Source organism: Anas acuta, chromosome 4, assembly GCF_963932015.1.
Source record: "Anas acuta chromosome 4, bAnaAcu1.1, whole genome shotgun sequence".
Classification (NCBI taxonomy): Eukaryota; Metazoa; Chordata; class Aves; order Anseriformes; family Anatidae; genus Anas; species Anas acuta.
In genome coordinates this window covers 65522450-65538118 of record NC_088982.1, presented here as the reverse complement: position 1 = coordinate 65538118, position 15669 = coordinate 65522450, and the positions used below count along the sequence as shown (strand labels likewise).

General features: G+C 35.5%; 1 protein-coding gene across 7 annotated transcripts in view; it reads right to left on the bottom strand.

Moving 5' to 3' along the window:
* The window catches only part of CCSER1 (coiled-coil serine rich protein 1), a 664709-nt gene that overhangs the window by 512784 nt on the left and 136256 nt on the right, over positions 1-15669 (bottom strand). For all 7 annotated transcript variants that reach the window (XM_068681709.1, XM_068681707.1, XM_068681710.1 and 4 more), the window contains exon 4: positions 9996-10089. In XM_068681709.1, the coding sequence (XP_068537810.1) occupies positions 9996-10089 (94 nt within the window). The remainder of the gene's footprint in view (positions 1-9995; positions 10090-15669) is intronic.

The following is a 15669-nucleotide window of genomic DNA, read 5'->3' as shown; positions in this document are numbered from 1 at the left end:
TTTGCCACTAGCAGTTTTTTTCCATGGAGATTTCTCTGGTCTCAGTGCCTCTGTAGTTTTCATATTTGTAAAGATACTCCTTTAATCTTAATTTCTAAAAAGAATATATGAATTGTGTTTGCAGGGCTGAAAATATTTGGACAGGAAAAAAAAGAATGAGTATCTTACCCTTCCTGTAACCAAAAAGGACTACACTTATTTACTGACAATTTTCTGTTTTATTTCTCACCCTTGCAGATTCAGCAGTTACCATGTGAATATAAATAAATAAAATACCAAACAAATAAATGAATAAAACCACGTGACCCTGTTTCTGAAAAGTTGGGAGTTTTTTTTGTTTGTTTGTTGGCCTGTTTGTTTTTTTTCCTGAAGACTTTGTACTGTAAGAGGAACTCAGCATGTGAAACACTGAAATGCCCCAAAGAAATGCCCTTGGATTTTTGGATGTGTTACAAATATCCACACTGCCTCTTGCACAGGCACACAGCAGCACTGGCTGAGGGGTGTGGTACAGGACTATATTCAAAGAAAAAAAAAAAAAAAAAGAAGAAGAAGAAAAAGAAGAAAGAGAAGAAAAAGAAGGAGAAGAATAAGAAGAAAACCGTGCTCTTATGTTACGTTCTCATCACATTTCTATTTTGGCAATAGTCATTCTTTGTAAACTTACAAAGCAGGACAGAAAAAACAGCACTTAAAATACTGCTTACACTTTACCATCTAAAAATGTAGAATTGCTTAAATAAGACAGTATGCTTTGATTTGTCATCATGTTTATTATTGCATTTATTTTCTGCCTGCAGATACTATTAAGGAAGATGTTTCATCTCAATATATGTATAAAATCAAAGGAACGAAGGAAGGCAGTATGACTAATTTAATTACTTTCCTGGTTCTTTCAATAAATGATGGCTGAGCATAGCAATATGAATAAGGATTTGTAACTAAATATCACACTGTAATTATGAAAGAGCAGGAAATTGAGATACAGATTCTGATTCTAATTGCTTCATGATAACCATGCAAATGCATCTCACTCAGAGTACTCTTTCATGACCCTGGAGTTCAGGACTCTGCTCTTTCACCTTTCTTGTCTATTTATGAAGCAAAAAGCTCTTGGCATCTAAATTATCGGTGTGGTTTCTGTGATGATGATCTTCTAACTGTTCCATTTAGGTGAATATTATTTACAAGCACTTATCATTATTAAAATTTGTATGAGCTAGAAAGGAACTTAACTTACATTCACTACTTGGAAATACCAGTTCTTTACCCCTCTTTACACTGATGGGAAAAAAAAAAAAAAGAGTGAAAAAAGAGTGAAAAATAGTATTTCTTCAGAAAACCAATTATTTTCAATGATCTACTTTAAGTGCTCAGCACAGGCCAGATCTCTATAATATCTCAGAAGCACAGCTAAATGCCTATACCTATATGCCTCCCATAGAACTAGGTGCATTTGCACCTCAACATTCAGATGAAACACACTGAAAGAGTTTTAGGATAATGTTAAATTGACAGTACTTTTATGCTGTGATTTTTTCCTCAATTAAAATTGAACGACTTCATTCATTAACATAAATAATGGAACAGAAACAGGACTCTCAATTCAGCACTTTTTTCCAGAACACGGATGAGGGTGCTCCAGGATGATGGTAGATTAACTTTACCTTAGTCTATGATTTCTATCTAGTTGCATTCTAATTTAGTACTAACTTCTCTAGCGCTTTTTTCTTCCTCTCCTTACTGTCAATAAGTTAAGCTTTACGACTCCTAATAACACCATTAGCCACAAGCATGTAATGGTTATTTTTAACTAACACAAATATGCCCTTCTAATTTGATAATACTACCTACTCTTTCATTGTAAAGCCCATAAAATCCATTTCCTATGTGCCTGGTGCTCCTTCAGAAGCTATAGATCACAGTTAAAGAAGTTTAGAAGACAATTTTTGTTTCATTTCCCTGGATACCCGAAATTACTCCATTATTGTGTCAGATTTATTAAACAATGCTTCAGGGCAAAATGTATAGACAGCTTTGTAGAAAAGGTTGTTCCAAAAATACAAAAATCCCTCTAACTCATCTAGCTATGGAGAAACTAGTTGCAGTCTTTTCTCAAATAGCAGGATGAAACTCTCCACTACATACATGTAAGCCATGCTGAAAGCTGAACATTCGATGTTACATGTGTCATCCAGCAGACTGAAGTCCTGACTCATGCTATGCTCCCTTCACAAGTTTCCTGGACAAATAGCATGCTTCTATTCAGGGCATTCTTCCCTTGCAAAATTAAAAACTAACAAGAACTTGCCCTTTTAATCAGGCTATCTGTATAATGATATAATGAATGAAGTGAAGTCACCTATTAGTTTTTGTCATTTTCATTATTAGTACTGATTATCTTTTTATTACCATCTTGTCTAAAATCTCTCATGACAATGGAAAGTGCTACTAAGTTAAATAACCCAAGAACGTAAATTTATCAGAGATGCAGAGGTCTTTGTTAATTTACTCTCACCACTTTTATTTTGTTCAAAACCGGTAAATATAAACTACAATATGATTACACACAGGAATTGCAAGCAGAAAATGGAAATGATGGTGTCCTAGTTTAACCTATGCAATGTATACATCTCTAAAGGGTGGCATTAGAGAATGATGAAGCTTTCAAAAGATCTCAAGGTGTTGGGTACCCAATTCTGATTGAAAATCAAAATACGTCACTGTTTTTATACATTGAGAGATAATTTGTTGCCAGTGGTATCTCCATGAATATTGAGACAGAGGGAAAGAGAGAGAGAAAGAACATTTCCTATTCTATATTTAAAACACAGATTTAAAACACTGCAAAATTTACTTTCCTTAAAAGGACAAACAAGAATGGATTACACAAAAGCTCTTTGTCAGACACTCAGAGACAGTAACTTCTCATTGGAAGCAGTACATCTGCTTCACTATCAATCTTTGGAAAAACATCCAACAAGTGTTATTTGCCCCTTTTGAGATTCTGTGTTGGTGTCAAGCACCAGTAAGACAGCAGCTAATGAGACAGCAGCTGAGGCAGTGCCAGAGCTCACTGCCCACACTCCTTCATAGCAAACAGTGATGACTTCAGGCCCTTCACTTGGCTGAGGACTGGCCTCAAAGGCACACTGTAACCTGCCACGTTCAAAGCAAAACACTTAGCTATTGCTGTTGATTTCAGTGAATTAGAGCTGATGCACAGTAGCCAAGGAACAGGCAGTTGGCATTTCGTAGACAAGATGAACAGCATATTTTTCTATTCCTTTATTATACTTAGAAGATACTTCACATTCACTATCAAGCACATTTATAGTTTACAGTTTGTAACTATCTATGCTAATGACCTACTACCTGCATTGAATTTTTCTGTACTTTTTAATATCATCTGCATTTCCTCCACTCATGGTCAAAAACAAACAAACAAACAATCAAACAAACAGATAAAACCAAAGGGAACAATCTGAACTTAAAGTTCCGATGAACAATCCTATCTTTCATTAGAATTAATAAAAATAACTAGTGCATTTAATTAATTGACATAGGAGTAGCTCCAAACCAACCACAGAATTTTCATACAGGTTGTTCATCACATTTAGAGTAACTCAGCAACTACCTCATATCACTCTGTCATTACATCAGCTCTTAGGTTTGGCAGAGTACTGATGGCAATTGGCCTGCACGCTATCTGGATATAAAAGAAATACCATAAAAATTCCCTTTATGTTTTTTAATTTCCACAAAAACAAGCAAATTGCATTTTTGTTGGAGACATTGCTAATAAATAACATAATTATGTTACTAATAGATCATGATCTGGTATGGTGACAGCAATTTGACATTTAAAATAAATATGTTTATGTTGTGCATTCATTTCAAAAACCAATATGCTGTTTCTACCTTATCCTCAGAAGTCTGCAAAACTAAATCTGCCAAATTCATAACTATAACTATATATAAAAATTGATATATTTATATAATTGTTTTCTATGAACACTACGTTACTACGAACACTAACTATTTGTGTTGTGATGGAGTACTCCAACCCAGCTCTCTATGGTTCGGACCTCACTAGCGTGCATCAAATAAAGATCATCTAATAAGAATATGTATCAAAGGTAGAGCCCGTTGGTTCTAATCATCTCACTGATATGTGATTCTTCCTACTTAACAATTCTAGTGATAAACAGCATTGTCCAGCAGCATTACATTTTAGACACAAAGAGTATCTATTTAATAATTCTTTTTATGCTTTATTGGATCTACAGGAACATGTTACATTGTAAGAGAGATTACTACATCAGAACTTCACAAGCTCATTCTTTACATTTATATTAATACAAAACTACACCAAGAATAGGCCCTTCTTTCTGAATACCAACTAATAATATATATATATATATATATATACACATGGCACATCTCTGTCACTGCCACCACTTCAGACATTATTTGTCAAGTCATGTTTTCATGTATGTTGGATCACTGCTTTATAGATGAGGCTGAGGTATTAAATCCAAAATGGCTAAAGCTCTGGCTGAAGACAAATCTCTTCCGAAACTTGTACCAAACTACATTATTCAAATCTATTCAGCAAGCATTCAAGTAGCAACATGATAGATGCAGCAGGCCTACCTGGGTACACAGCTAATCAATATTGCATTCTTGAACAGCCATTGCATACTTTGGAGCCCTATGTGGAGATGTGGCGTGTGTGTGCTTAACACCCAGTACTGTGAGGGCTCCCAACAAGTTCAGCTGGGCTGCTCACTGCAAATCCCAGGTGTGCACATATATCTTTGTCTAAAGATGTAGCAGGGCCAGTTTTCTGACACCTATGGCAAATAGTTAAGAAATTACACAAGACCCTGCATAACTATGCGTTTGTGAATTCTTAGAAAAGGCTACTATTTACTGCAGTCATATTTGAACAACACAACTAAACAGATATCACCAAATATTTTTTATTTTCAATAGGCTATGCATAACATAAGCACACAACTCATCTGCATGAATGTGTATTGCTTTCATAAATTCTCCACTGCTTATATCACTGAAAATAAAGGTCTTTGTTATATATTTGAGTAATCAATACTTGTAAGTTATGTTTCACCAGGGAAAACGAAAATAAGTAAGGTTAAATTAATGCTGTCACTTTCTATAAACAGGTCATGGTTTCCTGCTATAGAAACTGCTAACTTCATTAGTTTACAACAGGAAATCAACACTGTAGCATATTTTAAAAGTCTAATTTACTTAGAGTAATAAAAAGCCCCCCTCAAGGCTCATCATGTATGTCATATTATGCTTAGCTTTAAACACTCTAGCTAGAGAACTGTATGGAAAAATCTCAGCAAATCAAGTTGATTAATATTCTGCATTTGTATGCAGTAGTGCTCTCCAATCACTAAGTATACATAAATATTATTTTATTAGATTTGAAAGCAGTTGTGTTAGGTGGGATAATAAAAAGTCTCTATTTTACATTATCTTTCTCAGCAATATAGTCTTAAAAACAAAAGGAAAAGAAGGAAATTACTACACTAAACTCACTAAAGAAAAGGTCAGAAATTAAGGATTCCAGACTTGTAAAGCCATGCTTAGATTCGCAGAGCACAGAATTCTCCATTCAATGTAGGAACATCTACACTAGGTTTGCAGGGATCTCCTTATCTTCAATCATATGGTTAGACAAAAAGCTAGGGATAGTTTTCAATTTCTAGTAGTCATCACAGTTCACAGCACCTTTCTGAAGGAATTCCATTTCATGAGGCTGCTGCTGGAGGGCAACCAGAGAACAGAACAAGAACACAAGCACAAATTTAATTGGAGTAATAAAAAAATAAATAAATAATTGAAAGCAAACAAAAGAAGCAAAGAAGCGGCAAAAGATCTTGGCCTCTACATTTCTACCTTTCTACTTCTACATTATTACACATTAATTAACTACTAATTACACTAATTAATACACAGTTCTACTTTTTGGAGCAATGTTCCCTTGCCTGTCAACTGGCTTCTAGTTCCTGTTTTAAAATTCACTCCTTAATACACATTTCTCCCAGAAAATCTTCCAGCAGAGTTTGATTTTTCTATTCAAAATCAGTCACCAAAATTAAAGGAGATCAACACATCATAATTGTTTCATTAAATTCTCAACTTACTGTCAACTTTGGTAGAAAAATCAGAAAGACGTATCCTCAGCCTATGCTACTATACACCCTAACAAATACTATTCCTTTCAACCACAGCAGATAAACAACAGAAATCATTGCAAATCTGATTTTAACTAATATATTTTTAAAACTCTGGGGCTCCTAATGACAGTTAAGAGACTTTCTCAATTCGCCATTAACCAACTCATCAACTGTATTTACACTAAGTGTGGCATTTCGCTTGAGGATTGCTATGCTTCAGTGTTAGAGCCTGCTGCATATAGCCTCCTAACCAAGGAACATTTTTTGGATATTCAAGTCAAGATGTCATGCTAGCGCTTATAACCATGTAATTTGTCATTTTTGAGATTTTTTTTAGGCTCTTGAAGAATAGGAACTTGCCCGATTCATTAGTTATCCCTCAGTAAGAACAGAAGAACGGAATTCTTTTCCAATTACACCTCTTCATATTTCAACATATTTATTAAATTACCAAGCAGAGCTTCTCTTGGAACATTTCCCATTATAGTAATTCCCCACAGCTTTTCTTATAAGGAGACAAAGTGCAGTGTTGGGGCACAAGTAAATTGGAAGATGGCTGTAGGACTGATGGCTCTAACCTAATAAATGTTATTATCAGAATTATCATGTAGAACATAATAGGATATTTTTGCAGTACAATCACATTAGTGTTGGTAAGTTTGATTTCCTGAAGACAACGTGAAGATTTTCATGCAAAAAGCAGCACATATTTCTCTATTTTCATGTCATATTTTTATACTAATCAACACTCTAATTTTGATAACAGATCTAAAAGCACTTGCATTAACTTTCAGCTGACTACACCTACAGTACAATACACGTGAATGTCACACATACAGAGCAACTTAAGGAACTTGTTATGAATATAAATAGATATTGCTACAAAACTGTTTAAATACATAAAGCTTATGCAGTGCAGGGATAAAGCCTATGTATGATGTACATACCAACAGCAAAAATGAGGTTCACAAATCTTCATGGCTGGGATTGTCTTCAATGACTTTTGGCAAAGGCCATAAGCAAGCCATTGCCTTAAAGAAGCTTTTATAAAAAGCCCAACAAATCAACTACTCTCAAATACACGGAAAATTATTTACCCTGGTTTTCAGAAGAGTTACATGCTGAAAGAATTAAAATAACCCCTTGCATTAAATAAATCCTATTAGAATTAAAAAAAAAAAATCTAATACTGGCTTATCTTCAGCATGGTATCTGTGTATCATGTCTCCCTGTGATTCTATGAAAAGGGCAAGATTAAAGATCTTTCAGAAAATATATATTTTATCTGATATCTTCATTTGCTCATATATGTACAGCCATAAATTTGATCACTTCCAATCTCGTGACCTTACAGAGTTTAAAGCTTTGTGTTTAATTATTTGCATAACTTAACTTGCACATGGCCATGTGATCATTTCTATATTAAGCTGTTCATAAAAAAAAAAAAAAAAAGTCTTGAAAATATATTATAATTTATTTGAATTGAAAAAGGTCAGAAAATGCTATTTACATATCAATGGAGATAGCTACTGGGGGAAAACAAACAAACAAACAAGGCCAAAACAAACAAACGAAAGTCTGATATGGTATTACTAACAGGAATTCTGGCTGAAAAGATTTTATCCTGGAAGTAGGCCAAAGCTTAAGACAGCAGCCAGAACAGCAACCTGTCAAAAATGTTTAGATGGCAGCATCTAACTTCGGGACTTCAAGTACTTCAGTAGTAAGCTGATAAAAGTCTCTGAAAATCAATCCATAATACAGTGAGAAGACTTAAGACAATGACTTTTAAGCAAACACATATAACCATCTTGTGCCAGATCCTAACCCAGTATAAACAAAGACATCATTTTTATCTGGTGAAATTCGTTCACCTTATACTGTCGATCTCTTCTTCCAATTCTTTCTTCTAACTGAACTATTGAAGAAAACAAGTGATAACTAGGCCAATCCTAAATTTTCTGTAGCTAGCACCACCACCAGACAGACAAATCACCAGGCAAATGCTATTAAGAGAAACGCCTTTGTGTTTAAAGATGACGTATATACTGCAACAAACATGTCTCTACATTACTGCTCAGAACAGAAATGGCTACCATTTTTCAAAGGCCAACGTAGATCTTTCCATTTTAAAGGCATCTCATTTGCTCTGGATAATGAGCCAAGAGTAGAAAGATTATGTGTCATATCACATCTCCATCTTAATTACTTTTCCACAAAGAAAATGTAAAATAGGCATTATAATCCTAGCTTTTCCAGAACCTGCTACAAGTCTTTATAACAATACACTGGGCATAACTTTTCTGTCACCATTAATTCAGTCCTTTAAAATATCAAAAAAAAAAAGGAGGAAAACACACATGAGGCAAAGCACAACATGTTAGGAAATTTTATTTATGGAAAATGATTCTGCCAGTTAATTTGTTTCCAACAGGCCCAGGGAATAAGCAAGTCTAAACATTACAATTTCTTATAAAAAGCAAGGCTGGTCTCTGGAGATTTTTGACCCATGTTTTTTCACCCATGAGTTGACTTTCTGTAACCACTTAGCAGTGTTATTCATTATTGGTTTAAAAGGACCTTTCTGTGCAGTTAATTTATTGTACCCTCCAGCTTCCTAGCTCTTGACAATTTAGGAAACTATGATCATACACATTGCTGTTATAGCCCTCCATACTCTCTGGCAACTTTGCTTTCTACCAAATGCAATGGAGCTCATGTTTTGTTCTAAAGGTAGATGTGCAAACAGGTTTAAAATGGTATAACACAATGGTTAAATACAAACTTCAAGAATTATCATACAAAGAACAATGGAAACAGGAGCGTAATTCAAGCAGCAATGGTTTCTTTGCACTCATTTGCTGCATACATTTGCATCAAAGGAGGGAGCAGAACTTAAAATGATACACACCTGCAGGGATATATGTCATAAACCCACATCCACGTGAGTCTTTATGAATGGGCAGTGTCGGTATATCCATGTGTGGATGAAGTAGTAAAGGGTCAGAAAAAAGCATGTGAAAGAGATAGTCAGAGATATTCCTACCTATAAGCATCCCTGTGATTATTAGAGTATCAAAAATATATATCAAATCATAACAGAGTACAAATTCAGACCTCTACCTCTGATTAAGTATAAATTTCACACGCTTTACACTTCTCTTGAGTCCTTTGGAGCAAGCAGGACTTCTACTGTTTTTGGGAAAAGGAACGCAGGATTCCCCACTCATGGCTTGGGTAATCCTATTGTGAAATTATTCTGAATATACTGTAAGTTCACCTTGGCTATTGTGATTAATCAATGCAGTGCAACAGTGCCTTAACCAGCCACGAGTACATACCAACCATGAGTGAAAGATTCGAGTTGAACTCATGCCTGAAGACAAGGAAGGCTTGTTTGTTTGAAGCATCTTATTCTAGCACACACAAAATCAGGTTGCAGTTATATCAGAATGGTAACAGCCTGGTGGAAGAAGTCATTCTAAATATCTAGAAAATCAAATGGGTCAGCCCTTGGTGCTGTGCAGATGGAATTCTTCTGTATCTATAAAAATGTCTTCCCTTTGATAACCCACCCATATAAAGACCGAATGCAGTATATGAGAGCATCTTCCTAGCAAACAGCACAAGCATTTAGAAATCATACTAAGAAATGCATACTGCTCTTCCCTTCTAAGAAAATGACTCTTCGCTATTTCCAAGTAATTGTACTGAACTCATTTTCATCATATTTCTAAAATAATAGTCTCCTTGAAGATAGTCAGTATTTATCTGTCTTACCGGAACGATGGTGATGTTGTTCTTCTACAAACTCCAAGTCAAGCATTAGGTCATCTTCATCCAACTCACAGGAACCCAAGTTATTCAAAACATCCTAATACATATTAAATTAAAAACAAACAACAAAAGAAAAATAAGCATTTAGACAAATGGGTTAACCAAACTCTTCTACACAACAGAATGAAGAGTCAGACCTGGAAAATATGTTTAAGTTGCTACAGGAAGTTTTTCTATTAACATTGGACTAGTGAGAAAATGTATGTAATAACCATCCAAGTAGGCCATGTATTTGTTATGTAAGTAGGACAAGTATTTGTCACCATTCCCTGTTTTAGAGGATCTTGAACATTTAACTGAAAAAAAAAAAAAAAAGTAATGCTGTCTGTATTACTATTTTTTTTAAACTGTTCAATGATACCTTCTGCATTTTTCCAAGTTTAAACATAACTTTTTGTGAAGCATAAATGTTATTTTTAGCACAATATACAATTATCACTATCTGTTTTTCATTACATTTTGGCATTGTCTGCCAATATTATCGGAACAGAGATTTACTATTCTATTTATCCAAGACATAGAGAGATACAAGTTCAGAATAAACAGCAAATTCAGACATGAGCAATCAATTCATGAATTTTAAGTATTCATATGGGTAGTATAGAATTACAATGACAGAGAAGAAAGCCTGACTGTAAGGTGTAGCTGCTTAGGTCCCTATTCCCTCTTTGTAATTCATTTTGTTTGCTAAGTTTCAAACACAGACAGGTAAGGGAGGCTTATATAATTCAATCTTTGGAATTCATTATTTTTAAATGGGGGTGGGTTGTCTAAAATTAAAAGAAACTCAAGTTTAGTTTCTTTGCACTACACTTTTCTCTCCAGGATTTGCTTCTTGGAAGGTAAAGTAAGTGATTGTGCCTCAGGTAGACATCTTTACTCTGTGAGCTTATAGTCCATCAGTATCACCGTTCAGGTTTCATTTGTGGTCACAAAATGGCATTCAGTTTGGCCTCAATAAAGGCCTGTTCGGACAATCATTACTTGCAGCCATCCACAAGACAACAATCGGTCTCTAAGTAAGTGACCCACAAACATAGATAGCTCCATACAGGGAGCCCTGGCTGAACACAGCCTCTGCTCTCACCACTCAGAGAGGAACAAAGCGAACTGCTGGTAGCATGGCTGCAGGCAACCCACACCAGGACAGTTCACCTATTTATTGTTCTCCATTCCTATGCTCACCACAGGCAATTATGGAAAACAAGGAGAGGAGGCGATTGTTTTCTCTAGTCTCTACCAATTTAAAGAAGCTATGCTCAACAGATGAAAATAGAATTAGTAGTATCACATACAGTCAGGTAAGCATTTCTTCTGACATGATAATATCATGACATTCATAATCTTCTCCACAGTTCCAATGTCTAATCAAAAATACACATATTCTCCAGATAGTATTTTGTTTGAAAATCTACAAAACTACAACAGGCATGATCCGTAGCCTATTCCCCAGAGAAAAAATTCAGTAGACCCCCCCCCCGTCTTAATATGTTGGCACCCCAGACATCCCTTATGCTGCCCACTCAAATTTAAACCAAGGGACACTGGATTTCAGCATGCAAGAAGCCATGAATCAACCTGTTTGTGGGGCTAGAGATTGCTATAGAAATCTGCTGTAAAGAAAGCAGAGAAATGTAAGAGTAGTATACCTCAGACTAGTAAAAGCCCTTCCTGACCTCACTTCCAACAGTATTTTTTTCATGTTCCTTCTAATTCTTTCAAGTATTTTTCCCTCCATAAGAGATGTCAATTCTTATTCACACTCAAAGCTTACACTTATTCAACTCTCAAGTAATGATTTCTTTAAATTCTGTTTTCCACTATTTCAGAAACAGTGTACAGGCAACATAATAACTGTTTTTGCTTTCTTTCCCTAGCTTACTGCTAGCATGAGAATACCTCTTCTGAGATGCAGAACCCATTGTTAATGCTGTTATTGCATTTATAAATGCCGAGCACAGAAAGTGAGAATTATCAAGTGGAGAAACTTTCATACAAAGGAAAACACCCATCACATGTGACTACAGTCACATCAAGCACAGAACACCTTAATCCCTTTATCTTAACGTTCAACATTTAACTCAGAGATCTGCTAGCCAACCTTCTTCATAGTAACTATTTCTTTTCCTCAAGGTGACAAAACGTAGATATTCAATAATCAAATCATTTCTTACCATAGAAAACAAAAGCATGGTAATGAAAATGCAGTATGCAGATGCATTGTATCAGGTTATGGTATCTGATACCTGCAGAGATACATACTTATCTAGTCTGCATTTATGTTAACATAGAACAAAAACCCAAAGTAAAACCAGTTTTCTGATATTAAAAATAAAATAATTAAAAAAAAAAAAAAGACAAAAAAACTGTCTTTTCTATTAAATGGAAGTGGGAGAACACCTATTGCTCAAAGTTATAGATAACCGCAAATTTGAATCACTGTTGGAGCAAATTAAATACCAAAGACTACAAATCTCATTTAGGGCTTATGTGGATCCATTAGCAGCTAAGTATCTTTCAAAATAGCAACAAGACACTACGAAAATTTGTTTTCTTTTCTTTTTCATGTATTCCAAGAGACATGACTTAACCATCTCTAGTCCAACTGTTTTTACAAGCTGTCTTCCAAAAGGAGAATCAAGGATTATAGCAAGGTAAGATCAGAAAAAAATTAATGAAGTGGTGTCTAAACAAATTAAGAACTTTTTCTTCTATTTTGAAATTCCATTTTTAAATTTAGACATTACTAGGCACTCAAGGTTCACCAAAATGATGTATTAAACAACTCAGAGAAGGTAAAACATATCTTGTTCTATTGTTTTACTACTTAATAAAAGCATTCCAGTGAAAAGGTCCAGAACAATTCCTGCAATTTTTAAGCAGTATCTAAAAGTTTTTCATGCCAGTACTGGTTAAACGTAGAAAGCAAGCAGCACACAGGTTTTTTCTTTAAGTTGGAAATATTGTTCATATTACTGTTGACCAACTGAACCCATATTGATATTAATGCTAAACATCCTTTGAGGAACCATAACAATAACAATGAGCATGATTTCAAGGTAGTTCAGTATCTCCTACTCCTTGCGCATCATCATGCATCATCAGAAGTCTTGTGAGATTGCCTGCAATTTCCTTGCAATTACTGCAAAAATGTAGTGATTCACAGGCCTTGTCTTCTAAGCTGAAGAAACTCCACTGAGTAAGATGGACTAAAAATAAAATGTTGTGTACAAGTCTCCTCCTGCATAAAATTGCCTTTTAGGAAGGCCCTTGCTTCCAGTAACCTTCAGAGCAGAGAAAAATCATGCCCCATCTATCTGTTCTTGTCCTTGACTGGGAAGTTCTTCCGCATCCTGCGAGGCTGGTGTGTACCCTGCTCCTTACAGCGACATCTCTGCTTATCCACCCGATGTCTTCCCCATGCAGCTGTAACCCCCTTGTCTCCCCTTTCCTAAGCCTCTCTGACTGTGCCAACAACAGTAGACAAGATAAAAGCGATAAAGTTTTATTCTGATACTTATTTTTCTCAGAATTAACTAAACAAACAAACAAACCAACACTCTTTCCTCAGGAGTTTGCTTGTTCTTTATAAAAGAACAATTCACAAAACTGGGAACAAACAAAGCAGCTGCTACCCACCACCACAGGAATGAACACTTGCCACGGTGAGCTTCTCTATCTGCTAGATGTGTCAACTCTGCCAGTTTAGTGGCTTCCTTATTGTCATCCACCACTGAGGAGGAACATTTGCTTGCAAGGAATCACTCCCCAGAGGCAAAAGAGGTACAAACAAACTCATGAATGCATAAAAGCACATCCAAGCAGAGGAGCATTGGTAAAGTTCCGACTTCTGTCTTCACAGTAATATTTTCTGTAATTACATAGATATAAAACATAATAGAAGGTCCCTAGAAGGATCTGCTTAATGCCACAGTTCAGCAGTACTGCTCTGAGACATGCCAATGTATTCCACTCCTATGCCTCCTAGCTAGGAGTTTCATCACTCCTTGCAACTCCTTTGTTGATATGACAATTGGTAACATCTGTAATTTCTTAAGCTTAATACCTTTTGACCCTCTCCCTGCTCTCCCCCTCACTACTGCTACTACACTCTTTGAAGAGCAAGGCAATTAAATTAAAAAATAATAATAATAATAATTAAAGAGGGACTGAGAAAATAAAAGAGAGAGATGAAGCCCTAAACCAGCATTCAAAGAGAATAGTTTTAAGGCATTGTTACATAAAGAAATGAACGTTTTCATCAAGGTTCCAAGGAAAGGTCTATTTATGGTGACATATTTATTTGTTCCAGAAGGTAAATCATTTAGCAAGGGCAGAAGCTCTGCAGCAAAACCTTCTTATTTAGTTTGTAATAGCCCCTTTATAAGCCCTGAGACATATTTCCTTCTTCTGTGTCTGCTTCCTACTTGAATTCTAGCCCCATTCTGCCTTTAAAATGGATCAGGAAATAACATGGTGGTGTTTTTTTCCTTCCAATTTATCTAACCATTTTGTATACCTCAGTGTCTCTCCCTCTGTGGTGGTTGCATTAACAACTACAACACACCCCTGCATCAACACAGGCTGATCAGCCACTGTGGAGGCAGCACTCAGCAGCATCTGCTTCCTTGAGCAGAACCTGTATGCAAAGCTCAGTATAAAACAACTTTGAGCACATCTCCATCCAGAGTCTTTACACGCTCTTTTTGTTACAGCACTCAAATGCATGTAATCTAGTGTATCTATTCTGACCTTCATTGCTGTTATTTTAATAGACCAAGACCTAAGATGCAGAAACCCAAAGGGAAGTTGGAATTTTCTTAGTTGGAAGAAGAGAGAAATGGACCGACGTTATCTGAGAGAAGGTGTGAGTATACTGAAGTTACCATTTGTCTATCTCTCAGGTGTCATTTTTCCAGTTTTCCTGTTCAAGACATGCTTCAGCCCCAGTTTCCATACTTCTCTTTCTAACTTTGACATGGTGAAATACTATGGCTATGTAAACAAGTTTACATTTAAACAAGAATTTAACAATTATATTTACAATATTAATAATGTGGAAGAAAAAACAGTAACTTGTACACTGTTTCAGGTTACTTTTGATAAATGTAACAGTACATCTGTTCTTTGATGGCTGTAGCAGAACACAGCATTAACCCAAGAATATTTCAGTAGAATATTTCAGTAACTTTTCAGTAAGTATTTTTGCACTGAAAATTCTTTCAGCAAAACAAAAGGTGTTTAGCTACAGTTTTCCATCCAACTATTAGGTATCTTACTCAAAGCTCATTGGCACCAGTGGTATTCAGTTTAGTTTTAACTGGGTCCAGATGTTCTTAATAAAGAAATAGGACTTCAGACTAGTTTAATTATAAAAGATATGCAGTAGTTTGTATGGATATAGCTCAGGAATAGCTAAAATATTCCAGGAATAGAAACATACTAGAAATATAAGTCCTTCCATCCAGGCAGTATAGTAAATTTACCCAGGATTGCTGAAGGAGGCTACCTACCTATCCTAGTTCCTTCCCTATTTCTGTCTTTCTTCCTAGTTTTCTTTCTTGTATTCACTCCAAGGAAATCTTAAGTGTAATATATGTGTTCTTGGTCCTTTTCC